General features: G+C 45.3%; 1 protein-coding gene across 2 annotated transcripts; it reads left to right on the plus strand.

The window, feature by feature from the left end:
- On the plus strand, positions 1 to 27,951 carry fam91a1 (family with sequence similarity 91 member A1). 2 transcript variants are annotated; one of them, XM_035430354.1, is made up of 25 exons: positions 1 to 299; positions 880 to 964; positions 1,898 to 2,049; positions 7,206 to 7,263; positions 8,442 to 8,509; positions 9,015 to 9,128; positions 9,513 to 9,603; positions 11,772 to 11,834; positions 12,237 to 12,343; positions 12,490 to 12,528; positions 15,065 to 15,177; positions 16,325 to 16,434; positions 17,320 to 17,429; positions 17,817 to 17,903; positions 18,448 to 18,571; positions 20,014 to 20,162; positions 21,895 to 22,029; positions 22,150 to 22,263; positions 23,090 to 23,162; positions 23,323 to 23,469; positions 24,595 to 24,702; positions 24,962 to 25,085; positions 25,271 to 25,340; positions 25,785 to 25,937; positions 26,042 to 27,951. In XM_035430354.1, the coding sequence occupies exons 1-25, from the start codon at positions 228 to 230 to the stop codon at positions 26,072 to 26,074; spliced, it is 2,499 nt and encodes an 832-aa protein (XP_035286245.1). In that variant the 5' UTR covers positions 1 to 227; the 3' UTR covers positions 26,075 to 27,951. The 2 variants fall into 2 exon arrangements, with proteins under 2 accessions (XP_035286245.1, XP_035286244.1); XM_035430353.1 differs by having other exon boundaries at positions 25,785 to 27,951.
- The last annotated feature ends 8 nt before the right edge of the window (positions 27,952 to 27,959 follow it).

Here is a 27,959-nt window from a genome sequence, read left to right on the forward strand (position 1 = left end):
AACATAACAGTGTGACGAACGGGTGCTTGCTTGAAAATGTAATAAGGAAGTGGACATTTTTTCGAAAAAACGAAAAACACATCTTCACACGGGACAGATTTCGAACTTTTTTAATTAATTACCGATCGTTTAATGTTCCGGGCGGTATAGTCACCTTGGACATACCCACAAGCCCGTAATTACTCTTCACCGAACCGTTGTTACTAACGCTAGCTTGCTAGTTAGCTATGAATACAGACGTGGAATTTCACATCAGACAGAATTACCCGTGGAACAAGCTACCAGCAAATGTCAAACAGGTACTGTATGTGACCGATCAGCCAGAGGTTAAATGTGATTCTGTCCCCTGACAGTACTGTTCATGCGGTTGTGTAACATCACACACAGCTGTGTTCTTCCAGTGACTTATCCAAAATATAATAATCGCAAGTGATTAGCTATCTAGCTTTGTCATTCATCGGAAATCTTCAAAACCGAATTCCTTTGCATTGTAGTGTGGCCCATAACATGGTGCATTTCACTGCAGCGCTCCTGGTGAGCTGTAACCTTCTAGCAAGCTGTTTAGCTAAGTTAACGTTGACTGTTAATTGTTAATATACTGTAACTTAAGTAGCGTGTCAACTGGATACAAACTACAATTAGCTAGCTAGCTGGTTACTAAAACTCGAAATCGTGATCTATATTGAGGAGGTACTGGGTTATACTGAAAATCACATTTTACCTTTAGTCAGGTGTTAATATGTGGATTAGTTTGCATAATGAATGTTTACTTGTTTACTAGATATCTCGCAAGTAATATTTTACTTGCTTTCCAAATCACAATATATAACAGAACACTGGGATTTAGGTGTTCACTGTATAAAAATGTTGATGTTTCAGAGTCTTGGAAACTCTCAGCGCGAATATGAGAAGCATGTGTTACTGTACAGTATCAGGAATCAGCTGCGATTCCGCAATAACCTAGGTAAGTTCCGCACAGGTGTTTGCCACTTTCGTACCTTTGCATTGTTAATGGTTGAGCGACACCGCTTCCTTTTTAAAATAACTGATAAAAGATGCTCATACAGGAAATCAGTGCATAATATTCCATGCACCTAACTGGGCCCTTACACATGTGCTCATAAGAATGTTCAGGAGCTGTTATATTGTGTTTTGTCACGTGAGGACGTGAGGATGTTGCCAGGATGCTTTAAAAAAATAAATAAATAAAATAAAATTTAAGCTTGGCTGAAGCGATTTTTCCAGAATCGTTAGCTGTTGTTGGGAAAAAAAAGTTACATTTCTTACTGCTAATATTTCTGGGTACTTGGAAAAACAAAACTAATACTGTTGATTGGAAATAAACAAGTCGGAAATAGTGTGACATTTAACCTTGCATATTACGTTCTTTGCGTGTCTAGATTGGGATTAGGTGAGAATGTTAGTCCTAATAGGGGAGGAATTATCTTTTTTATAAACTGTTGCTTTGACAAATCATATCTGGTCATTGCAACCTTGGGGCAAGATTGATGCCCTAGTAGTTTTTATGTTGTGTAAAGCATTAGGGTATGAATTTCCATATGTTACTAAAGAATTGGCAAAGACAATCTAAATTGTAGAAATGAAAATGCATTGCATGTTAGTAGTGTGTTGATGTACTGTAGGAATATTGATAGCAGTATTTATGTAATGTATGAGGTGCGCGTTCATGTACGTCTACATATCAGCCTTCATTCTATGAGCAAAAATGAGGCTGTGTCAGTCAGTTGTGGTAATTTATCATGGCCCTAGTAGCAACCTTGCCGAAATGCTGGGGAAACGACTCCGCTGTGGTGGCAGTTGAACCCCGGCTGTGTGCCGCTTGCCGGCCGCTCTCCGGGCCCTCACTGGTCCGCTCTTTCTCCTCCCGTCTCCTCAGTGAGACACGTGAAGAAGGACGAGCGCAAGTACTACGAGGAGCTGCTCAAGTACAGCCGGGAGCACCTCATGCTGTACCCCTACCATCTGTCCGACATCATGGTGAAGGGCCTGCGGGTCACCCCCTTCTCCTACTACATCGGCATCATGGAGGTACGTTTCCCAGGTGACACTGGCACGGTATGTCCTGAGAGCGAAGGCCGCAGGTGTGGAGTTTTCACCGGGGCGTCCAGAGTCTTCTCTGCAGTGAGGGTAGACATTTATTTTCAAGTGTGAAATCAGACTTGCTGAAACAAAGAGCTTATAATCCCTTTACATAAATGCCACCTGTCTGGTATAAGTAGCGTTTACAGTATCACATGGACCGTGTTACTGGTGCACTGGATTCCTCATTCTTTGCTCATTACTCACCTGTGAATGGCTACATAGATTTAAGCAACTTCATTGTTCTGTGATTCTTTAATGTTCTGGGAACAAAATGTGCTGGAACAGACTTTGTTTTTAAAAAAAATATCATGTAATGAAACGGTGGCGGTCGTAACAGGCTCCTCTTGTAGCACCATTGGCCAGTGAAACTGGCTGCATCCCAAATTAAACCATTACCCGTAAGACCACTGCGTACATGGGACTGGAAGCCAAATGTTGCTGTTATTGGCGTTGTAGAAGGATAGGCGCACTTTGTTTGCTTTTCTAGCACATTGGCAGGAAGACAGTACGGACCAAACTACATTTCCCATAAGGTTTTTTTTATGGCAATTGTTAAAATATTTAGATTTTTTTAACTTTATATTTTCCTTTTTTTTTTGCTGCTACGCAAAAGTAAGCAAGAGGGCATAGGGTCACTGTAATCATGCAATGTTGTCATTTATCAAGCACATACATTGAACCTACTTCGTTTGAAGACCTGTTCACTGTCAGAATATGCAGTGCAGGCTTATATTCAGGCCCACTGTTCAACTGAGTAAGATTCTTCTGATTTGTTCCATCCGGATGTTAGAATATATCAGAGCGACAGTTAAAATATAAATGTGTAAAAACAAGTATGTGTTTGGATGGTTAGTGGCAGGATAGGTCAATATAGGTTATCCTACTAAAAGTATACCCAGAGCTTTTCTGAAACAGAACTTGTAGTTTACCTAGTCGCTGTTAATGAAAACTGTGTCCAGTGTGTCTAGAAGTATCCTTTCTAAGCCTCTTGATTTCAATACCATTATTCAGTTTTAGTTGCTGCTATCACAAGAAATTGCTTTCTAAAATGATTCCATGTCCACAACACGGTCCATGGTCACTGTGTGTGTGTGCGTTTGTGTGTGTGTGTGTCTGTGTGTTTGGGTGTGTGTCTGCGTGGGGGTATGTGTGTGAATGTGTTTTGACGTGTGTGTGTGTGTGTGTGTGTGTGTGTCTACATGCGTGTATGTATGTGTGAGTGTGTTTTGACGTGTATATAACATAATAAGACTCTTTTAGTGGATAGTACCAGCACATACCCCAGAAGAAAGGTTTCTCAAGGCCATTATGTTTTATTTGTGTGCGTACATGTGCTTGTGTGTGTGTGCTTGAGTGTGTGTGTAAATATATACACTCCTAGTAAATATAATGACCTTGACGATCCTTTCTTTATAGAGGTCCACAGGTACAGGCACAATGAAATATCTGAAATGGTCTGATTTAGGGAGAAATTAAAGAAATTGCTATAGCCTTCAGCTGTTCTTTTGAAATTTTCACGTGATCAGAATAATACTCTGCTTACCCATTCCGCTGCGGAGATGGGATAATTGCAAAGGAAAGAAATGACCATAATGAACTTTATTTATATAGCGGCTGTCGAACAACAAGCAGTAGCCTGAAGAGCGAGGGCACATTTGAACTGAGTAAACAGGGTCAGGTGTATTCTGGTGCTATGCCAGTTAGTGCTTTTAAAAAACAAGTGAAATAATTTTAAAATCAATTGTGAATTTCACAGGCAGCCAATGCAGAGATGCAGGTACAGGTGTGAAGTAGGCTCTATTCTTGGTTCGTGTTGAGATAAATGCGTCTGCATTTTGCACAAGTTGGAGCTGCTCTGTATATTTTTCTGGAAGACCAGAGTCGAGGGCATACTAGTCTAATCTACTTGTAAAAAAAAAGGCATGTACTAACCTTTTAGCATCAGCTTGTGAGAGGAAAGGCCTTATTTTTGTAATGTTTCTCAAATGCCAAAGGCCACCCTTCTAACATTTCTTATACAGGGCTGAAAGCTGTATAAGAAAGTCAGTATCCAAGATTGCGCCTAGATTCTTAACATCAGCTTTATTTTTTGACGCTAGGGGATCTAGGTTCTTGGAAATTCTTTCTCTCTGGGCCTTAGATCCGATGATTAGGACCTCAGTCCTAAATCAATTGAAGACAGTTCTGAGACATCCAGCGTTTAATATCATTCAGGCATTTTTATAAAGAACTGATTGAGCTTTCATCGTCAGGCAATACAGAAAAGTACAGCTGTGCGTCATCAGCGTAGCTATGAATATTAACCTCATAATGATTTTCCCAAGGGGAAGCCCATGTAAGGAGAGGAGTAATGGGCCAATAACAGATCCTTGCAGAATCCCACAGTTACAGTAATAGCAGCCTTTTCTGATTCAGAATCCCCCAGGGCATCACAAAAATTTCTACCAGCCACATTTGAATAAAACCATTTGAGAACTGTTCCTGCGAGACCTAACCATTTTTAAAGTCAAAATCTTATGGTCTACAGTGTCAAGTGCAGCACTCAGATCTAAGCAAGGGGGGTTTGATATGGGTCTAAAATGGCCAAGAACTGAACAATCCAAGTAAAAGCTTTGCAGTGGCTTGCTCTGAAAAATAAAAAATGCTTTTCAGAGGGAATGTCAGTAGGAACACCTCCTCAGTCTATGTGCAGCTGTTAATTATGTATTTTTCCTTATGTTCTGTGCCACGTTAAAGGTATTCAATTCAATTGTAGAATTTTTTTATTTTCTTTTCATAGAACAGTCTTGTTTAGGTAATAGTTTAATTACAAAACTGATATTAATGCCATATTTAAAGAGGCTGTGGAAAGCAAGATATTTAAACTGCATGAAGGTGAATTAGCTCAGTGCTGTCTATTGTGTTCTGTGTGGTGTTCCAGTTTCAGTTGAAAAGTTTTAGGGCCCAGTTACAATGTTAGTGGCCGCCCCAGCCCATGGAATGCTGGTTCTTTGGAATGCAGGACATTTGGAATGTGGGACATTTCAAAAGCTCTGCTTTACACTAATTCACTTGCGTTCCAGTAAAAATATTTGAAAAAAAATAATGACAAAAAATGTTTTTTGTCATAATATGCCAATTCACAATAATGGCACGATAAATCAACGTTGTTCATCATTTTATTTTGACACTTGTAACAGAAGCAGCATGAAATAAGCTTAAATTTTGTAACAGATTTTTGTCACATTAATCCTATGACATTACAGTATTCCTAACTAGTTCATCTCTACCTCCTTATGATGGTACAAAGTAATACATTTTTAAAAAATCAGTATTACAGCAACACTCAAGGAGACATCAAGGAGAGCGCAGGCTTCACATGAACTCAAACCAAGATTGCAACACCCCTCCCTGTAAAGCGTGTGTCCGCTCTTGACAGGCACAACTTATTAGCCCTAATTAAGAGGAAATAACTGAATTAAAATCGGACAGCTGAGATGTACACCACACAGTTGAGCGGGAAACAAGACCAACAAACTTAACCCGTACCATCTAGAATCCTACAATATAGCATGCCCTTGCACAGGCAAATAAGCATCAGCTATACAACTTTAAAAGGCCGACAACTTTTGTAAACAAACTTGGATTTTTTTTTTTACTTTGGCCACCTCTATTGACAAACATTAACAGCCTATTAATGTACAAGAGGGCATGAATATATATCCTTTTTACCATTAACGGCTTGCTGTGGGGGAATTAGCTAACGTAGTACGAGGATTATTTTTTACCATGTGCAGTAAGTCTTTTTTTTTTTTTTGATATTCCAGAGTTTTAATTGGCTACAATACAAAGATGACATACACAGAAAACAAATCAAATGCTTTATTTTAAAAAAGCTATTTAGTCTGTGGAAACTACTCGACTTCTCATTCAGATGAAGCAGTTTCTCTTTGAATCTGGCAATGCTACCACGGCTGTGTAAATATTATGATCTATAAACATCACATGTATCAGACGCCAAAGACAATTGGCTTAAAGAAATGGGAGTAATTATTTTGTTGTGGTTCAAGTCTGGGTCATGTCCCATTGTAATCTTTAAAAAAGACCTCGCAATATCTGCGTTTATAGAACACTATATTTTTCCTCGTGTTTTGGCTCTTTTTCTATTTATAAAAAATGCAGACCTCTGAATGTCATGCCTAAAATGGAAGCAAGCAGTATGCTCTGACAATGCATTCTGGATCTGCTGTCGTCCTTTATGGACGATGTCTTGGCCGTGGTGACGTCTTGGTGCCTCAGACATAACTGTGCAGTTGGCTGGTTTTACTGCTGCTGCTGAAGTGAGAGCATGGAGGCACTACACATTACCATTCCTGCCCTCATGGAAATCATCATATTTTTTTTGTCAGCCATAATTATTGCACAGAATAATTAGAAATATGTTCAGGACCACACTAGCACATCTGCAAACATGGTTACTATATATGGTGTTAGAAATGCACACATGACTGGGATTATTTTTAATTGTGAGAAATACACTGTACGGTGCCCACATACACACTTCTGGAGGAATGTGGCAAAATGAATTTGTTGCAGAATTTGTGACTTTGCTACCTCTGTGTGCTTGCGTGCGTCTGCGTGTTTGAATGATTGAAGGTTTTACGTTTTATATATTCAAGTAAGTGTTATAGCTTCTTAAATTGTTGAGTGTATTCTATTTTCGCTGCCCATTATGAAATACAACTCTCACATTATCACCCAATTTAATTAAACGCTAAGTGTTTTGAACGTGTTTAGAGTTTTACGGATTGCATTTTAGACGGGATATTTTCTGCATTCCCGTAGTCACAGTCACTGGTGCCGTTTTGTATGCGAGTGGTTTATGTGGCAGCTCCGGTGGAGAGCCTTTTCTCTCTGGAGTGCCAGCTTTAACTTGAGGGGGGATGCTGAGTGGTCTATCGAGCGCCTGAGGCCGCGTGACAGTCCGTCTCGCTCCGGGACGTGGCGCTTTCTCCCCTCTCTGGCACGTTTCGGGTTTTTCGTAATGAGCTGTGGGCGCGGGGCGGAATTTCGCGGATGAGGGGAGAGATCGCGCGAGTGACGTCTGGGTTTTTCTGTCGCAGGACATCATGAACAGCGAGAAGAGTTACGACTCCCTCCCCAACTTCACCGCTGCTGACTGTAAGTGTTTCTCTCCCCAGAGAAGAGCTATCTGGCCCCTTCTTCTTTTATGCCACTGTTGAGTTGCCAGGCTGGAAATAAATGCTTCTGCTATGTTCTTTGCTGTGCCAAAATTCATATATTTTTAAGTTTTTTTTATCTGATAGGTGAGGGAAAAAATTGAACTCTGTATGAAATATCAGTGTGTTCACCCTGTCCTTTCAAACCATTGGAAACCATCTTCAAAAATTCTGTACTTTTTGTTCCGTACTTGCAGAAACCTTTCAAAATTCTCTTTCCTAAAAGTACCCATATGGCTTCAGTGTTTCACAGAGTTTAAGTTTGCTTAAGGGAACAAACATACAAAGGACCTACTATATGCTATAGCGTAGTATATTACATTACATTACATTACAGGCATTTAGCTGACGCTCTTATCCAGAGCGACGTACAACAAGTGCATTAGTTCACGGTGCAGAGGTGCAAAAGAAACACACTAGAGTGAAGTAAGGATCGTAGTGCCAGAAGTGACCACATCGATCAGGACTCCAACCCTGTAGAGTAACCTGTTCAGCAAACAACAATCCTACCAAGTACAAACTAGCACTGGATAGTGTTTACGGTTGTGCGGTTTTCTGAATCTGAACCCGTTCTGTAATATATCCCCCTGTATAATGTGGGTAAGCCGTAAGTGCCATCTGTCAGCTTGGACACAGGTGCCTGCCAAGCAGATCATTATCGGCATTCTCCTTGTCTGGAGGGGTGATGCTGTTGCCTGGCAAAGGTTGTCAAGAGAGACTGCGATGTAGCAGCGGGGTGACGTTTCCCTGGCGACCGGCTGCCATTGAGGCAGCCGACCCTGAGCGGGCCCCGTTCCCTCTCGCCTCAAAGCGCTTCGCCACGGGCCCCTGGAGGCCTCTCGCAGCGAGGGCCGGGGGCCTGACCGGGATGAGTCACCGCTCTGCGAGTGGGCGGGTCCCTCTCCGGCCCACAGCTGTAGCGTAGGGCTTTTAGAACGCCGCTATTGGTGGGGTGATAAATGACCTCACGGTGGGGCAGATGAGAGGGATTTCAGGAAGTTACACTCCGTATGCAGATTTGATGGCTGTCTGTGCACGCTCACGCATGTCTCTGCTGGCGTCGTGAGAGGCAGGCTAACCGTGTGTACAGGACCTTAACGCCGGCTGCTTGTCTTGTAGGTCTCAGGCTCCTGGGCATTGGGAGGAACCAGTACATTGACCTGATGAACCAGTGCAGGTCATCCAAAGTAAGAAACGCATAAACTGTTGCTTCAAGTACATGCTAAGTACGCTTGCATGTTCTGTTATATGACCTCATTGTGACGTTTTTAATCTGTTTAGTTTTTTTTGTAGCCCTGCATCTTACGTTTGCATCCTGTAAGAAAGAATTGTAAACTAATGTTGCCCATAGTTTTGTTTGTTTAAATGTGTTCTTCGGATCAAACTGAAGCTTTTGTAGATTAGCCCAAGTAAAAGAAACATGGGGCAGTTCCTATGGCAGGGATTCTGTCAGAGTGAAGAGAATGGGGCGTGTGGGTTTCCTGGGAAACTGCCAGGGGTGCGTTGTAGTCAACCAGCCCGATCTTAACTATGAAAGGAAGTGAATATTCAGCAGGCCCAGGGGGCCAGGTGAGGCCAGGGGTCGCGGGGGGCCAGGTGAGGGCAGGGGTCGCAGGCAGGCCCCTTGGTGCAGATGAGTGAACGTCTGAGCGATCGCGCTCTCCACGCTTTAGCCGCTTGTTGTCTCCTCAGAAATTCTTCCGCAGGAAAACGGCGCGGGACCTGCTCCCGGCGAAGCCCGTGGAGATCTCGGTGGAGCCCTGGTGGGTGGCGCAGACCGGCTACATCACCGAGGACGACATCAGGGTGAGAGCGCCGCTCCTCCTCGCCGCGCTTCCTTCGCCTTTCCCCGGCTAAATTTGGTCTGTCACAAAGCGGAAGAAAAAACGGCTAATTAAAGTGAGGCATGCGCATTTGCGGATGCTTGACAGCTTCATTTTTGGAAATCCCTTGCAGGCTGGGCGCTCGCTGAGATGAAGGGAGCGTTTTGTCCGCTCCATTAAATTTCGGATAAAGTTTTTTTTGTCTTCTAAGGGACTTGACTAAATGTTTTTAGCGCGTGCGCAAGGTTTTTGGACACGCAAGCCCCTATCTTGACCAGTGAAATTGCTGGAAATAATGGGCTAACACCCATGCTAAAGACGCTAAAGCCTTAGAAGTGCTAAATGTCACTGTTCCCTCCGACTGCAGATCTGCTCGACCGCGGAGAGGAAGGCGATTGATAAGATGATCGATGCTGGTCCGCAGCTGGCCGGATCGATGGAATACAACGTGGTGCTGAGTGAGTATCGCCTTGGAAACAAGCCCCCCCCCACGTCCCGTCCAGTCAGCCTTCGCCGCGGAGGGCAGTTTAGCGTAATGAAATGTCTCCTGCGCGGGAGGCTCGGGTTATTGTCTCGCTGCTATTGTTGTTGCCATGGGAATGGAATGGAACTTGAGGGGGGTTCTGCTGGAGGGGAGGCGGGGCTTGAGAGCCGTGACTACATCCTGCTGCCCGCTGCTCTGGGCTGCCATGCTTCTGTATCTGGAGCCCTGGAGTTAAATTACTAGTGTACCTTCTGCTGGGGCTGAGGAGGTGAAGGAGCCCTGCCTTTGGGAATATCCAAGTTAGGCCCCAAATTTACTAATGTGTTTTTAACCGCTTTCTGTTTCCGATTTTTCTGTTCCCCGCCCAGTTAGGAATTCCCTTGGTCTGTCTCTGTCAGCAGACCCTGCTAATGCACTTAATTGATTTTCCAATGAGCGGGAAAAGGCGTTAGTGTGTTGTGTGGTGGGGTATTCCCTGTCAAATTAAAACATCAAAGAGGATTACATTTTTGCTGTGCTTTCTAATGCATTTTCCTTTGTTTTTGGAAGTCATTTAATATAATTTACTGAATTTCTGACATCTTCTCCGTTCTATCCTGCGGAGGTGAATTCTCTGTTTAACAGGGAAAATAAATGAAATTCATATTCAAGGGTGAACCTTCTAACAGCAATAACATTAATATCCAAGGGTGGACATTTGAATAATAATGAATTTCATATTCAAGGTGAGCATTTAAAAAAAGCTGAAGTCTGTGGCATTGAAATATCGGCAGTCAGCAGTGCTTTGTCACTTGGTCAAGGTGCTTTTCATCAGTGCGGTCAGAGAGAGGGCGGTGGGAAATGGGGCGGCTGCAGTCACCCCCCTCCTTCACAGAGTTGGAAGGCGAGTAGAAGTCTTCCCCCTCCTACTTCACAGAGTAGGAAAGCAGGTGGCAGTCCTCCCCTCTCCTTCACAGAGTTGGAAGGCGAGGGCAGCCCCCCCCCCCCCAATCCTTCACAGAGTTGGAAAGTGAGTGGCAGCCCCCCCCCCATCCTTCACAGAGTTGGGAAGCGAGTGGCAGGAGCTGCGTACAGCTGCTATTCAGCGCTGTTTCACGCACTTCTGTCTCCCTGCACTTATGCGAATGCCGGCCTTGCAGACGTAGTCCTTCCCTGATTTATTCACGGAGCGCTGTGCTAAAGCACTGCCATTCACTGGCATTCTGCGTCTCTGTTTGGCCCCTGTGTATGCTGTGTTACGCTGATACAATTTAAGCCGTTTTGGCCATGAGTCACTCACTCGTAGCGGTGCCCGGAACAGTCATAAATGCAGGTGAGCTGGGTATATTGGGCCAGCCAGAGTATCAGTTAGCGGGGCTCAAATTTCCTTAAAACCAGATTTGACGGTTGAGAGAGTTCACTGTGTTTGCCACTGCTGTTGCTTGGATACGGAAAAAAAGACAAAGAGCCGTGTTTGTGTCCGGGCCTGCACGCTGCCATCAACAATGCACCTCCAAAGTGGACGTTGTGATAGTGGTTAGTGTGGCAACCGCGTGACAGAAAACTGCAATACTGTGCCACAGTGTTGCAGGTTTTTATTTTCATTTGTGATCCCTATTTGCCTGGGGGCATGTGTGTATGGGCTGACTTTGGCCCCCTAGTGGACAAAAAGGACACTTCACTTCCCTGCCGCTCTGCAGAACGCGAATTCGTTTGCGCTGCGATAGTGCCGATCAGGTGATTGAGGCGTCTAATGAAGCGGTATCGTATTCTGTCACTGGATATTCCCGCTTAGCCGTGGCTGGAGTGCAAATCGTGAAATGAATGTGCCAAGGAGCTGCTGGATTGGACCTCAAAGGTTGAACCCCCGGTCTTAGACTGAGAAACTGATGAGTGACATATTATCTGCTGTCTGCCATTTATGCTGAATTTACATAATAATAGGCTTGTGTAACTGCCTGAAGAATAACAATTTCCTGCTGCTTTGGAAATAAAAGTGATTGAGTGGGATGCTGCTGTATCAGATTTACTCAATTACAAGCCATGCCTGCATTCAAGTGGTTGGCAAATGACTATGCTTATAATTATGATGTTTATGTTATTTTTTATGTTATTTCCTGCCAGTGGATCTCTGCTCATAGGCACTTTCCATTATCTTCTAAGGTCTGTACAACAGAGGTTTCATATACCTAGATGTACCCATATCAGATGACAGCTGCATTTCAGGTGAGACCGACTAATACAGCCATTTTGGTCTTTCTGACATTTCGCATCTTTATTGGAAATTTTGTCTTCCATATAGAGCATGCGAGTGCACATGCACAGCTTTTATGGTGTCTCCGATGTTATGTTTCTTTACGGTTTGTTAAATTGCCTTTGCCAGTTGGTTTTGTTTGAGCCCACCATTTTGCTTGTTTGAGCCCACCGTTCCTCCCAGTGCTCTTGTCTTCCCGAGCTTAAAATTGGGGCTAATGGAGGAGGCTGTGTGCAGTTGGTATGGAGAGGATAATGGCGTGATTATAAGTCCATATTGTGAAATGTGAAAAAACCTAGATATCAGCAGGGCTGTGGTTGTTTCTCCTGAAATTGGTTCCATAACTGACCTTCTGCTTTCATCCCATCTCCCAGTTCCACCGCTGGAAGGGTTCGTGATGAACAGGGTCCAAGGAGATTATTTTGAAACACTTCTTTATAAAATATTTGTGTCCATTGATGAGCAGACTAATGTGTCTGAGGTAGGTTCTGGAAACTCTGAATTCAGTATTGTCATTCGTGTAATTTTTTATTTTTTTTCCATTTACTTCTTTTTTTTTTTTTTTTTTTCAAATACATTTTCCAACGCGCTCAAATTGACTCCATTTCCCTCTGCTTTTTATTTCAGCTAGCTAATGTACTTGAGATCGACTTGGGTTTGGTGAAGGTATGTACTTATGATGGTGGTTATCCTTTCATGCAGCGTTCCTGGCATAAAATGATGCTGTTCCAAATGACCGTGACATGTAGTGATTTTGAAATGGTCCTCTTAAATTGCCACAGAAAAAAAAAACGGAGAGGCAATTTCATACTTCCTCCTCTGCAGGTTGGCGTGATTCAGAATGGTTTTTTAGTTTAAAGATGTAGCTTTTCATGCGCTGAATACAATTCTGGAATACAATACTGGTGTCTTATTTCTCTCACTGTGGCTTTGGAAGAATAGAGTTTCAGTTTAGGGGACTTGCCTTAGCTATGCTAATGTTCAGGTATTATAATTAGGATTGCTTCCTGGTTCTTCAGACAAAATTTTACATTAATGGAGGGAAAAAGGAAAAAATGGCTTTAAAAAATGTATAGAAAAGAGGTGCTCATAGGAAACATGGGTGACGCGAATATCCGAATCCCAGGTGACACTCTTCTTAGACAAGTTAAAAAGCCTTTAATGGGCCGCATTACAAGGTTGTTACATTATAAGATGGCCCATATCATGAAGGCTTTTTCACTTCTCTAGGAAGAGAGCATTGCCTGGGATTTCCTTTGGATATTTGCTCAATTAAAAAAAAAAGACGATTTCTGAGCGTGTTAGTGGATATGCGAATACATTTGGAGAGTCCTTTATCTCGGACGAGAGCATGGTTGAACTAATGAGACCAACTGGGACGGTCTTGTCAGGTCTCGTTCACGGATTGCCCCGTTCGTTATACGGTCGTAATTTTTTCTTAATTTGTCGGAAAGTCGTCTTCTCCCCCGCCGGCGCCGTTCCTGTACGTCTGCGCGTCTGTTAAAATCCTGCCCTAATACGAAGCCTTGCGCATCTGCCACTTTCACAGAAGCAATCTTCTGTTCCGGATCCAAATTCTTACACTTCACTGCCTCCCCCCCCACCCCCCATTATGTCAGATTCCCTAGAGTCAGTGACAGGACCTGAAGCCAAACAAACTGACAGAAAGGCTGAATTATGCCTTATTCGCGTCTGGCTTTAGACTCACTTTATTTGACCAGAGGCAAGCCTCCCAAATTTGAGCCCAACTTTCGAAAGTTTGGCACATGGTTGCCTGAAATGAACCCCCTCGCCCCCTGCCCCCCGTGGTTATGCTTTCCTTTTTTCTTTACCTCATGTCACATGGACTGAATTATGAATTTTGCTCCCAGATGAAAGCGATGTATGGGTTTCAGAGCTCTTTTCCACTTGATAGATATTATTGAGAATAATAGTGACCTGCTCTGGTGAGCCAGGCATATGGAATTCTAGTTACAGTTAAAAGCCAACAGTTGATGTTCAAAATGTCCATTTTTTCAGTTAGGCATTGCTAAACATTAGATTATTCTCGTGTATTTTACCTGTAAGTACCAAAAAAGCTATTTTTATGGAACTAGACAGAACCAGTTTGGTACCAGGAGCTATGAAAAGAAGCAGCTTTTCTGTCAGTTCTGGAGTTCTGTGATTGTCCATATATTCCATGGTACCAAATAAAGATAATTCAGTTTCACATCAGGGAGACAAATAGGATAGCACCATATTTGTGGCAATATGAGGATTTTGAAGTAAACAGAATTTCTTGTTACTATGCATGTCCCCATCAGTCCTGATTGGTCAAACGAGTGGGAGGGCAGTGAATAGCACAATGTCACCGTTGATGCCGATGTCATAAGATCCAAACCTGGTGGCATACCCTTTGAGGAATGGAATCTGGCGTGTGTGTACTTACATGGGAGTACAAGAATGCGTAATTAGCTTGAGCAACTGAAGGGGGATTATGGTTTACATATGTATGCTTGTTTCGTGATGGAACTTCTTCAAAGATGTGCATAATAACTAATTAAGGGAAAACTAGAAGGCTATGTTTAATATGTGAATAGTTGAAATCAAGCTTTTGAATATGAAACTAATTCTGTAACAAAGGTTCAGAAATTCAGCAGAGTTGCAAATATATTAGTTGAGTAAGATTTTATTTTATGGTTTTTTTGGGGTTTAGTGAGTTCACAATTGCTCTATAAGGATTCTATAAAGCATTAAGCTAATTATATGACTACTCTTAATCTAAATGTATTTCTGTAAGGAGTTCCTATTAAGAACTGGTGAAATTACCTGCCTGTGCTTTGAAGGTCATTTTCTCAAAAGTGCAGCTATATCTTTTAAAAGTTAGGATGATTTCAGTAAGATAAATGATTTTAAAGAACTTTTTCATAGTATAAAAGTATAAAAATCTCAGAGTTTTTTTTTTCCCCACAAGTGGCTCATTTTTGCAAAACCTTTCACAGTTTATCAGTAATGTCAGAGTTTGGGTCAAGTCTGAATAGAAAGAATTCCCGGGGGCAGCTGTCAGTTTGAAATGATTACAATTGAACTGCAGCGTTAAAATGATGTAAACATTAACTGATGTGATCCGTATTGCCTGAGACCCTCGGTTGTGAGGAAGATGTTTTGTTTGATGCCTCGATGGTGCTGAGCTAAAGCTTTAAACTCTTCTCTTCTGGCCCAGAATGCTGTGTCCATGTACTGTCGTCTGGGTTTCGCGCTGAAGAAGGGCCAGGTCATCAGCCCGGACCAGCTCCACCCCACCTGGCGGAGCGCCCCCTGTGTCAACAGGCTCAAGTACGTCTTAGCAGTGACCTCTCTGATCCTCTTCACATGTTTAACTGCTACCTCACAGTGTACTGTTAGCCTGTTCTACATGTATTCACAGTTGATGTACAGCAAGCACTATGTCCATTCTGGATGATGAATGCTACAATACAAACAGTGTACTTGGCTAACATTTTTTATGGAGCCCATGTCTAAAGCATTATAAACCCATTCACAATGAGACATAATGCTGTCACACTACTGTATATAATATGCACAATTATAATCTCACATTATTGTTCATAATGCAACATGTATTATTATAAGTATTATTATATTGACTTACAAGGTCAACTAATGTATTTTTCATAATTAGGGTTCCAAGCATATAGTACTGGAACTCTTTCTTTCTTTCTTTACAATGAAAATATCTGTAGGTCATAAACCATAAATCCTACATTAACCGTATTCAACAGGTGGGCTGTATATATTGGCCAGATGGTGGCGCTATAATACATATATTTACATTTTGGTCTGTAACTTTTTTACAACTTAAAGTCCAACTTATGCAAAGTTTAAACTTGTATACCATTTCATTTAAAATGGTCAATAGGGGGCCACAAGTGTTATTTTTTTCACATATTCTCGTTAGCTTGTTAAAGCTAGCTTGCTGAAACTTGTCATACAACCAACAGGCATGACTCAAAACCACATAATTTAATAAGACTGCAATTAGTCAAAAGGTGCTGCTATAATCGCCTTTTAAACTCAAAATTGAAAAAAAATATATTAATTGAAAATTTGAAACTTTCAATATATTTTGGACAGTCTTCATCTATCTAAAGACTTATGATGTCTTTAGGTCTGAGCTCTCAACATGATGTCTGTGAAGCCATTTTGACTGATGGAAGGAATTAATAAAGATGTAATATTTTTTCTGAGGCTTTTGACATAGACTATCATGACATTCCTCCCCTTACAACCCCCTCTACCTTCCACACACTAAATTGGGGAGTGGCCTAGTCAAATGCCAGTTCAAATCTCCGAAGCTGCCATCTCCAAAACATGAGCAGTTGGCTAGAAAGAAGCTGTCCGTACAATCAGGCTGATTGTGATCTCAGCTATTATGTTTAAGCACATTTAATCCTAAAATGGGGCCGTCCGTATCCTCTGACAGAAGTACAATGGACCCACAGAAGATGCTGCTGTCATGGGAGGGGGGCAGCCCGGTGATGGAGGCGGGATCCTCAGCCACGGACACTGACACCACCAGCCTGGAGGACCAAGGTGAGAGTGCCCCCATACTCAGGCATGTCCCAGCACAGACCCAAGTGCTCCCACTTCACGTCCTCTTCACTTGCATTTGAGTCACAGGACGTTTGTGCCAGCCGGGCTATCCGAAACACTTGCTTTAAAATAGCTCTCAGTGAAGGTCAATGGCAAACGTGATTTAAATGAGTTGCAAATTGAGATATTTTCCAAAAAGGGAAATGTAATGGCCTGTAATTGGCGGATACGACCTACCATTTTTAGTTTGACATTTATTTGAAAAAGGCAGAGAAATTAAAATTAAAAAAAGAAAGATTAGTGGACATTTCAGTGATTCAGTGACAATTGAAACGCTCCCTTCCTATAGTGGACCAGGTTTAAAGTAAAGCACCAGAACTTTCCACTGTTTCCACGGTGGATGGCTTAACCCCCTGCTTGTGTGACATTAAAATGCCACAGAGGTGCTTTTGATTATTGCCACGGTAAGCATTTTTTCGGGCTTGCTTGTTATATCACGTCTGTGTGAATTGCCTAGCTGAGGATCCAGCGCAGATTGTTCAGATTCCAGAGTTCAGATTTAGACGCAGCCACGGCCCTCAATCAAAACTGCCACCGAATTGTTCTCGGCGTGCTCTTTTGAGGTCAGAAACCGCTTTAACGTCAGCAGCAATAAAGCGCTCCGCATGACCGGTCTTTGTTTTCTCAACGAGGGGACGGTGGCAGATTGATCTCGAGCCTCGGCGCCGCGAGGGATGGAACTCGCCCCAAAATAATTTACTTCGCCCCTCCTCGCGGCGCGCGCCGCCCCGGCTCCCGCGAAAGCCGCCGGGTTTCGGTGTTCGGTTGCCTGGCAACCCCCGGTAACGCGGAGCGTGACGAAGGCCTCTCCCTGTCGCCGCGCAGACACGGCCAGCGTGAGCAGCCTGAGCATCCCCGCCGGGCCAATCAAGAGGATCGCCTTCCTGTTCGACTCCACCCTCACCGCCTTCCTCATGATGGGGAACCTCTCACCTGTGAGTGACATGGCCGCCGCCCACGCACACCTGTTCAAGGGCCCTTCGTCCAGAAAAAAGTTATGCTATCAATAGTTAACCATGTGAAAATCATAATTACGAGCAACAAATAGTAACTAAAACTTCACATAACATCATGAAAGCTGTGCTTTCTTTTTTCTGTAAAGGAGAGCAGAAAGTCTGCCCTCCTGGGTTTTTTCTTTTTTGCTTTATTCAGACAGGGAAAGCAGAGAGGGCTGAAGAAATAGAGATAGGTTGACAGCACTGAAAGTGCCACCGCAGTGAATGGAATAAGGGTTGAAAGTCAGCTAGCCTGTGGACTGTGCCGCACATCTTGCTGCAAAAATGACTTTCTTGACAGTCAAGTAACTACTCTCTCGCTCGCAGAACTTGAAGAGTCATGCAGTCACCATGTTTGAAGTGGGGAAACTTTCCGATGAAACTCTGGACAGTTTTTTGATGGAACTGGAGAAGGTAAGAATCCACTGTATTTGGTGTGAGGCAGAGTTGAGTATATCATACTGTCTTACTGTAAAATGTAATTCGCATGCACATACACTCAAATCTGAAGGCTGATAATGTTTTCACAAGCACACACTATGGGCACTGTACACACACATGGCATTCCTGTAAACAAGAACACACACATCCACACCCAGGCATGTGTACATTACATTACATTACAGGTATTTAGCAGATGTTGTTATCCAGAGCAACTTTTTTACATTGACATTGCATCCATTTATACAGCGGGATATATACTGAAGCAATGCAGGTTAAGTACCTTGCTCAAGGGTACAATGACAGTGTCCTACCTGGGAATTGAACCTGTGCCTTTTAGGTTACAAGACCAGCTCCTTACCCATTATACTACGCTGCTGCCCCATGTGTATACACTGTAAACATACATGCACTGCACATATGCACTGCAGACATGCACGCACTCAAAAATACACACACACACACACACACACACACACACACACACACCATGCTGATTACTTCCCTTTGTCTGCAGGTGGAGAGTACAGCAGAAGGAGAAGCTCAGAGGTATTTTGACCATGCACTGACCCTCAGGAACACGATACTGTTTCTGCGCTATAATAAGGAGCTCACCTCAGACGCTGAGCAACCAAATATAGGTAAGTAAGTGAGGCCTGTGAATAGCCTTTATTACAAGCAATCTGGGTCTGCCTTGGGTTTGCTGTGGTCAGGCAATCTGGGTCTATCAAGGGTTAGCTGTGGTCAGGCAGTCTGGGTCTATCATGGCTTAGCTGTGGTCAGGCAATCTGGGTCTATCAAGGGTTAGCTGTGGTCAGGCAGTCTGGGTGTATCATGGGTTAGCTGTGGTCAGGCAGTCTGGGTGTATCATGGGTTAGCTGTGGTCAGGCAGTCTGGGTCTATCATGGGTTAGCTGTGCTCAGGCAATCTGGGTGTATCATGGGTTAGCTGTACTCAGGCAATCTGGGCCTATCATGGGTTAGCTGTAGTCAGGCAATCTGGGTCTATCATGGCTTAGCTGTGCTCAGGCAATCTGGGTCTATCATGGGTTAGCTGTACTCAGGCAATCTGGGTGTATCATGGGTTAGCTGTACTCAGGCAATCTGGGTGTATCATGGGTTAGCTGTACTCAGGCAATCTGGGTCTATCATGGGTTAGCTGTACTCAGGCAATCTGGGTGTATCATGGGTTAGCTGTACTCAGGCAATCTGGGTCTATCATGGGTTAGCTGTACTCAGGCAATCTGGGCCTATCATGGGTTAGCTGTACTCAGGCAATCTGGGTGTATCATGAGTTAGCTGTACTCAGGCAATCTGGGCCTATCATGGGTTAGCTGTACTCAGGCAATCTGGGTGTATCATGGGTTAGCTGTACTCAGGCAGTCTGGGCCTATCATGGGTTAGCTGTGGTCAGGCAATCTGGGCCTATCATGGGTTAGCTGTACTCAGGCAATCTGGGCCTATCATGGGTTAGCTGTACTCAGGCAGTCTGGGTGTATCATGGGTTAGCTGTACTCAGGCAATCTGGGTCTATCATGGGTTAGCTGTACTCAGGCAATCTGGGTGTATCATGGGTTAGCTGTACTCAGGCAATCTGGGTCTATCATGGGTTAGCTGTACTCAGGCAATCTGGGCCTATCATGGGTTAGCTGTACTCAGGCAGTCTGGGTGTATCATGGGTTAGCTGTACTCAGGCAATCTGGGCCTATCATGGGTTAGCTGTACTCAGGCAATCTGGGTCTATCATGGGTTAGCTGTACTCAGGCAATCTGGGTGTATCATGGGTTAGCTGTACTCAGGCAGTCTGGGTGTATCATGGGTTAGCTGTACTCAGGCAGTCTGGGTGTATCATGGGTTAGCTGTACTCAGGCAATCTGGGCCTATCGTGGGTTAGCTGTGCTCAGGCTTTCGGTTAAACCGCAGTGTGGTCTGGCTCGTGACTCAGTGGAAGCTGATAAAAGCTGCAGGTGCCGTTCCGTACGGGCACCTGTACCCTGCTTGTTCAGAGCGGCGGAGTGATTTGCGTGTGGCGGCGGCGGCGGCGGCCACTCTGTGTTTGACGCGCGCTGCGCCCGTGTCTCCAGGTCTGCCCCTGGACCTGCTGCGCTGCGAGAGCCTCCTGGGCCTGGACCCCGCCACCTGCAGCCGCGTCCTCAACAAGAACTACCGGCTGCTGGTCTCCATGGCGCCGCTCAGCAACGAGATCCGGCCAATCAGCAGCTGCACGCCTCAGGTACGGCGCTCCGCCGGGTCCCTGGGAAGCCCCGGGGGCGTGGTGTTGTTCCCGGCGCCGCGAGGGGCGCAGAGTATCCTGCTGCCTTCCACTGCTGAGCGTGACTAAGACAGGAGCGGTGCTTCGGTTTCTGGGCCAGAATTTGGTAGTCCTGATAGAATGCGAATGGGCAATTGAACTTTGTGGGGGGTGGGGGTGTGGGTGGGGGGTGAGGGTGTTCCGTTTTGCCGTTGAGCCAGGCTTCACGCTTTAGAGCTTTTTGTAATGTGTTTTTTTTCCCGCACGTCTTCACCTGGCCGCCGCGGCTGGGGAGCAACATGACTCAGCCTGGCGCGAGTGAATTATTCACGAGCCAGGACACTGGATAAACACCGCTGAAAGCAGAGCCGGTCCCAGGGCTCTGTGGTTTCTCTGTTTTAAAAACACTACCTGCTTTATAGGCTCTTTGCTGCCGGTGTGAAAGCTGAGCCAGTAGCGGTTCCCTGCAGATCTGTGACCCGAAGGAGCTTCAGAATGAGCACGGCTCTCATTGGCTCAGTCTGTGGACCTCTGACCTTATTGTTTAAAACCTGGATGTTGCCTTTGTCTTCATTCAAAGAGCGCTTCCCCTCTCCACTCCCTTGATTGTAGTCTCTGGTCTGCTATCAGTTGGGCAAACTGTAGTAGTTGTAGTAAACTGTGTAGTTTCAAGTGGCTGATTATCTTTTTTATTACTGGTTGTATGTGGGTGTCTGTAGGCCATATATATAGACATTTTTATTCATTTGTATATTGTCTGGGAAAAGGGAAAGAAGGTGCGATCTCATTGGGGTCTTCCTGGTTAAATAAAGTAAACCAAAAAACGTTTTACATTTCTGAACACTGATCCCAGCTAGCTTGCTTACTTGGCCATAACAATAGCTCAGCAGCGAATCAAAATTGAATAACATAAATATTTATGTTCACCGAAGAAGTGCTAATCCTTCTCTGAATAAAGAGCTGTTTATCAGCATTGCTAGCTAATTAAAACCTTTGTAAACTGTCATATCACAACAGGATTTGGAGAGCTTCCCTCAAGGATGTCATTTATGGATGTTCGCCAGTTAGGTCAACGTGGCTGTACTCAGGAGAGGTGTGGTTGACTGGAATGCTTGAGAGCCCAAAATAAAAGCGCAGGGAGACGATCCAGCTACCAAAGAGCCTGAGGCTGGCGTGCGTGTGCTGGGAATACCATGAGAGAATGCTGCCAAATGGCGCCATTTTGACATCCAGTGAGAAATGCTAGAGAAGTATTTCCACGAGAGGGGATTGGCAACTTTTCTCTGTATCTTAGAAGGGGAACCACAAACTTATTGATTTTAAGGCGAGGCACAAATGGCTGTGCAGTAGCTATTTTTAAAAAGGCAAAATGCCAGGCATCCACTGCTGTGTACAATGCAATTTGTAATGCAATTAGCATTCTTTTTTCTTTCTGCTTTTCAAAATTCTTTTTCTTTTTTCATGTAATGTTCTGTTAAATCCTTTTTGTTGTGGTTGCACGACATCCTCTTTCTTTGGACAGCATTACAACCACCTCCTTTTGACCGCAATATAAACATGCCTGGTCCAACGCTGCAACTTGACCAAGAGCGTCACGGTCCAATGACTACGCCGCTCCTTCCTCTCAGCGAGCCCCTGTAGGGTTAACTGGAGCGGAATGGGCTGCGGTCGCAGCTGATCTCATCTCTCAGAGTTTAATGACATTATTCCGCAGCACATCGGCCCGGCCATCCCGGAGGTCAGCTCCATCTGGTTCAAGCTCTACCTGTACTACGTGACCGGTCAGGGGCCGCCGTCGCTGCTGCTGTCCAAAGGCTCCCGTCTTCGGAAGCTTCCGGACACCTTCCAGGTGAGTTCCCGGTTCTGCAACAACGCCGCAAAAACTTCTCGGCCTCCAAAGGCGTCAGTTGGAAAATTTGACATGAATGCTATGCTATGAACGTCAGCTAATTCCAAAAAGCATTTTTAGGCTTATGACCGGCTGCTGATAACCTCCTGGGGTCACGACCCCGGCGTCGTCTCGGCGTCCAATGTGCTGACCATGCTCAACGATGCCCTGACCCACTCCGCCGTGCTGATACAGGTGAGTGGCGGGGGCAGGGCCGTCCCTCACGGGACTCACACTTGCTGTGAAGGGAGAGCTTGCGTGAGGGAGAGTCCGAGGCTCGGGGAGAGCAGGCTCGGTGCAGGGTCCTCCTGGAGAACGCTGAGTGTCTGTGCCTTTCGGTTTCAGAGGCAGGAGGAGGACCCATCAAACATGGAGAATAGAGATCATCGCATAGAGAATGCGAGCCTTTAGCGAGTCATTATGAGCACTTCAGTCAGCCATTTTCTTCCCAGAGTGGTGTGCGTTTATTTTTCTCTGGGAAAACGTGCATCCATTTGCCATGTGTGTTTTATGCATGCTCCTGAAAATGACTCATTTCCAGGAGCTAGGATGATGAGGTGGTATAAAATCTGAATTTTTCATTTCATCATTTTTGAAATTATATCACAGGGATAGAAACTCCATGTGTATAGAGGTATGAAAAATTCATAGTCTTGGACGCAGGTTTTTATAATTCTGAGTGGAAACCACTAGCAGGCAGCTTACATTAGCATGCTTGCCTGCATCTTATAAAGCCCAGAGTGGCTCAAACTGTTTTGCTTTTGGAGTGCCCCCTGCTACTATCAATATTTGATGTAAGCAAGGGCACCCTGCATCAATCAATATTTCTCTTTAACTTTGATTTACGCAAGCGTGATACATTTTCTTCACAGACTTAGTTTGGCGGGTTCGTTTCATTGATTGCTGATCTCGCCGAACTGTGTTTGCATAGAAGAACACGGCCATAGGCTTTGTTGTTTCATAATGTGCAGAGAGCTTGAACTTCAGCGATGGCTGAGTGACCAGTTGTTTGCATCCGCAGGGCCACGGTCTCCACGGCCACGGGGAGGCCGTTCACATCCCCTTTCCGTTCGATGAGGAGGACCTCAAAGGAGGTATGGAAACCACAGAGTTTCATGCTTTCTTCGGTGCCCAAGACTGGATCGCTGCGTCCTTGTCACGGCCTGTCTGTGGGGCTCACTGCTTAATTTGAATTTCTATGGTACTTCTTGGCCCGTAGTTGTCCTGAATGGCGCGCTCTTGCCCCCTCCCCAGAGTTCTCCTACAGCAACATGTGCGTGCACAAGGCCCTGCGGACCCTGCGGGAGCAGGTGGACCTGGAGCACCTGTGCGGCTACGTCACCATGCTGAACCCCGCCAACCGGCACCGCCGCAGGCTCAGCGAGTGCTCCGACGGCCGAGGTCAGCGCCGCGCCCGGAGGGCCTCCATCCGCCGGCCACATGAGCTTCCTCACAGCTAGCGTGCTTGTGTGGCTGAACGTGTATATATAGGTGTATAACTGGCCATATAGGTTTATAACTGCCTGCCTGGCGCTACATGCTACACGCAGCAGGGCATGCTGGGTGTGCGAAATTGGTCCCAGAAAGCATTCTCATTTCCATAGTGTCGAAGAGTCCAGAGCTTCTCTCGTTTGAGTGTCGTTGGGCAAAGTTTGAGGTTTGGTAGCTGATCAGGTGTGGAGTGCGTAGGACGTGAGTGAAAGCAAGTGAGTGTGACTAGGTGCACGTCATACGTGACAGCCGACGAAACATAACATAACAAAAACAAAACAGTATGGGGAGCGACGACAACAACACCTGGCGCATATTACATTCACAACGGGACGCCGTCGCTGATCCACCGCGTCACCTGCTGTCCTCACTAGACACTTCCTAGTCCTGGTTTTAGCAGCCTGACGGTGGAAACAGAAACCGTAACCGTTCCCACGAGTACTGAGCAGTGCGGAACGGCGTGGAGTGGCCCTGGTAACGGTTCGGCCCTACAGTGGAAAAGCGGCTTTTATCTACTACAGTAGTTTAGAGGTTTAGATAACAAATTGCATTTCCCTTGTAAGTGGTATATTTTGGCCTTCAGAGCTGTGAATGAGCAAACCCTGTTTTAAAGGTTAAAACTGTTTTTTTTTGCCAGTCTTGTCCCCTCTTGTGCAGGTCTCATCGAGGTAAATTTCCTCTCGTGGTTTTGTTGCAAATACTGGGAGCTTCAGAATTTTCTGATCAGCACAGGTCCAATTCTCTACCATTGTCATCACAGCTTAGAACATGGCAACAATTTCTGTGGTTTCTAGGTTTGATTTGAAACTGTATCATAGATCACCTTTCTGTGGCACCAGTGCGCAAAGACCTGGCAACCCCAAAGATAGAATGAGGGCTCAGTCGGGTCAACGTTGAGAACTTCTGTGTCCTCCATCAATAACATTCAGCTTCAGTTTCCACCCCGAAATCATTCCTTTATAACAAGCAAAAGCTTGACATTGTACGTTCGATGGATTTCAAACTCGGTGACCTTAAATTAAATTGTCCTCCCAGGGGACATGGAGCTTGGCGGAGGGTTTGACGCCAATGGCAGCACGGAGTCCTTCGAGCTCGTCACTGAGGAAAACAACGGCGAAGGGAACAAAAAGCAAGGGACAGAAGGTAGGTGCACGATCCCAGTGTCGACCTGCAAGAATGCGCAGAGAATTAGGGGAAGCGCTAGCAAACTCAGGCCCCTAGCAACACTGGTGGAACGAAACAGGGCAACATGTAAGTGAAGTTCTAGTCAATACAGTGTTTTCTGTCTAAAAGTACTGTATGTGAACCACACGTTGGAGTCAAACTAAGAGTCTTGTACAGCAGAAAGCACGGTTGCCCCAGCGTGACGATGTTGTTGTTGTGTGACCGCCCCCCTCCCAAGCGCCCTCAGCAGAAGAAGAGTGGGTGCCCCTGGAGCTGTGTTTCGGAATGCCCCTCTTTAGCTCCGACCTGAACCGCAGAGTGTGTCAGAAGATCGCCTCCCATCAGCTCTGCAGCAAAGACAGGCGAGTGTTTAATCAGCAGTTCTGTCCGCCTAGTAGCACGCGCTTCACATTTCGTTTTTTCCTTTGCAATTTTGTAAAAGGGCCTTTACAAATATGTGCAGTGGCAGGGCAAACATAGAGAATCTTTCATGTTTTTTTTTTTTTCGCAGGATATAATAACAGATTATTATTTTTCCCCACTCCAGCGTGCAGAAACTATTACATTCCAGCCGAAAACTGTCCTTGAAGGTGCTAAGCTTTGTGCAGTCGTTCCAGGTAAGTACGTTGTTCTCTCACACTCCCAATTTTCTGTAATGGCAACAAAAAAAGTCAAAAGCGTCTTCTGCAAGGGTATCTTTTATTTCGTATTCTTTTTTTCTCACAAAGAAAGAATGGCTAGAACTTGACCGTAGTGTAAAGTCTGGAATGAATTCTCAGTGCCTTTGAAATTGAATTGTAGACAGCCCTGTTGCTAATGTTCCAATGTCTTGCGTACGCAGAGAGATTACAGTAGCTATGGTTCCCAGTTCTGTCATTCAAGACCCGACTGTGTTCATATTTCGGCAGCTTTTGTTTTTTTACTTCAGTCCTTTTCTGTGTTCCTGGGTCTTCGGCTCTGTTTACGTTCTCCGAAAACCTATTGTACCTTATTAAGAATGACCTGTCCCCCCTCCCGCCTGCGAGATCATGTGACTCTCCTTCTCTTCCTGGCGCCTGCAGGAGGGCAGCCAGCCCGCTGACCCAGACAGCGGCGTCTCCTCTCCCCTGAGCCAGCCCTCGGCGGAGTCCGGCGTGCCCCTGCCTGCCCGCAACCTGCTCTTCAAGGAGGGCCACCTGAGCGAGTGGAGCGGGCGGGCCCCGCCCTCCCTCCACATCTCCACCCTGCAGAAAGACCAGCCCACCTAAAGCCCCGCCCTCCCTGCACATCTCCACCCTGCAGAAAGACCAGCCCGCCTAAAGCCCCGCCCTCCCTTCACATCTCCACCCTGCAGAAAGACCAGCCCACCTAAAGCCCCGCCCTCCCTCCACATCTCCACCCTGCAGAAAGGCCAGCCCACCTAAAGCCCCGCCCTCCCTCCACATCTCCACCCTGCAGAAAGACCAGCCCGCCTAAAGCCCCGCCTCCTCTCCACATCTCCACCCTGCAGAAAGACCAGCCCACCTAAAGCCCCGCCCTCCTCTCCACATCTCCACCCTGCAGAAAGACCAGCCCACCTAAAGCCCCGCCCTCCCTCCACATCTCCACCCTGCAGAAAGACCAGCCCGCCTAAAGCCCCGCCCCATGCCGGAACCCCCTTCCTTTCACTCTGCAAAAATATCTCCGTGAGAGAAACTCCACCCCCCCAACCCTCCCCCCCCCCCCCACCCCCCTACGTCTGATTGGCTGCTTTCATAAATTGTCCGTGTTACTTTGAGGTTTACAGACATTGGTCTGTGACAGTGGTGCTGCAGATGACAATGCGGACATTCGGTTAAAAAAAAAAAAGAAAAAAAATGAACTGAAAGTAATGCCAGCACTGTTTATTGAGATGAGCACAATCAGGTTTTTAATCTTTCGATCGGAGACCATTTCTCTTGAATAAGATTCTGCATAAAATGTATAAAGATTCAGAAAATGGCCAAATGCCGACCAACATGTGTACATGGACTACGCCTGGGAAACATTTGACTTTAAGGACCAAGCCTGTGGTTTCATCAAGCCTCTCAGTCGATCCCCGATCTCCCTGTATTGTCTCATGTACAGTAAGTAGCCCAATGCATGATCCTGTTGTACAGACGTTCAAATGGACTTGTGGATCCGCTCAGCCAGTAAATGACCATGTAGTTGGGTTTTTAATTTGCACATTGCAATGCTTCAGACCAGTAGCTTGTAATTTATTGTTGTGCGAAGGAAAACTTTTGCCGCACGTTGTTTTTATTTCACTGTGGTTTTGTGTCCGCCGTGTTTTCCAACAGAGCAGTCTGTTCCCCCGAACAGTAGGTGGCGCTCCTTGCTGTGGTCTGTTAGATCAGACATGGAGCAATGAAGCCAAATCCGCTGTCTCTCTCAATAACGGCGTTACCTTCGTAATGCTTGGGAACACCAAAGACTGGTTTCTTTAGGTTTTCTCTTTATATTTTCAATGCTTCGTTTTCCCTTCTTTTGGCCTTTGTTCTGTTGCCTTATACCTTTTGTTGCAGACTCTGAGCAGACTGCCAGCTCCACTCTGCGTGTGCTCCAGCTGTGCGTCAGCCTACCTAGGAAACAGGAGGGATCGTGTTTATTGTGTTCTCACTTAATGAAAACATCTGCCATCAGGAACATACCAAAGTCTAGGCACGCTCTCTAAAAACCTTAAAAAGCTGTACGTGATAAGCGTGCACACACACAAACACACACACACACACACACACACACACACACACACGCACATTTCTGGAGGTGGACTTTTTCCTCATATCTTTTGTTTGCCTTTGAGGCAGCTGGCAGTGTTTCTGGATTCTGAACCCCCATGTGACTGATAGTGGCGATAGACAAAAGGTCCTGGTGCAGCATGATGAGTGTTAGAAACCGTTGTGTGTGTACTGTGCGCCTTTCTCCCCCGTCGACCCACAATTTCAGAGCACCGTGACCGTTTCCCGATCCTCCTGCACCCACACACCAGTCCGTTCCACCCCAGAGGGCCCCCTCTGCCCCCCCCCCCCCCCGACCCTCATTGATCCATCACAGTGTTAGAGAACTGATTACCAATAGTTTTATAATGTCAGCTGACATTTTAGCAATCTTTGTTGTAGCTTGTTTGATGGGAATGTGAAAAATGCTCTTGTAATTAAATGGGTACAAAAAAAAAGGTGACATTCCTTCCTCACACTTTCCAAAATTATATGTGTTATTATAAATTAAAAATATGTAAA

Source organism: Anguilla anguilla, chromosome 8 (genome assembly GCF_013347855.1).
Source record: "Anguilla anguilla isolate fAngAng1 chromosome 8, fAngAng1.pri, whole genome shotgun sequence".
In the NCBI taxonomy this organism is placed as follows: Eukaryota; Metazoa; Chordata; class Actinopteri; order Anguilliformes; family Anguillidae; genus Anguilla; species Anguilla anguilla.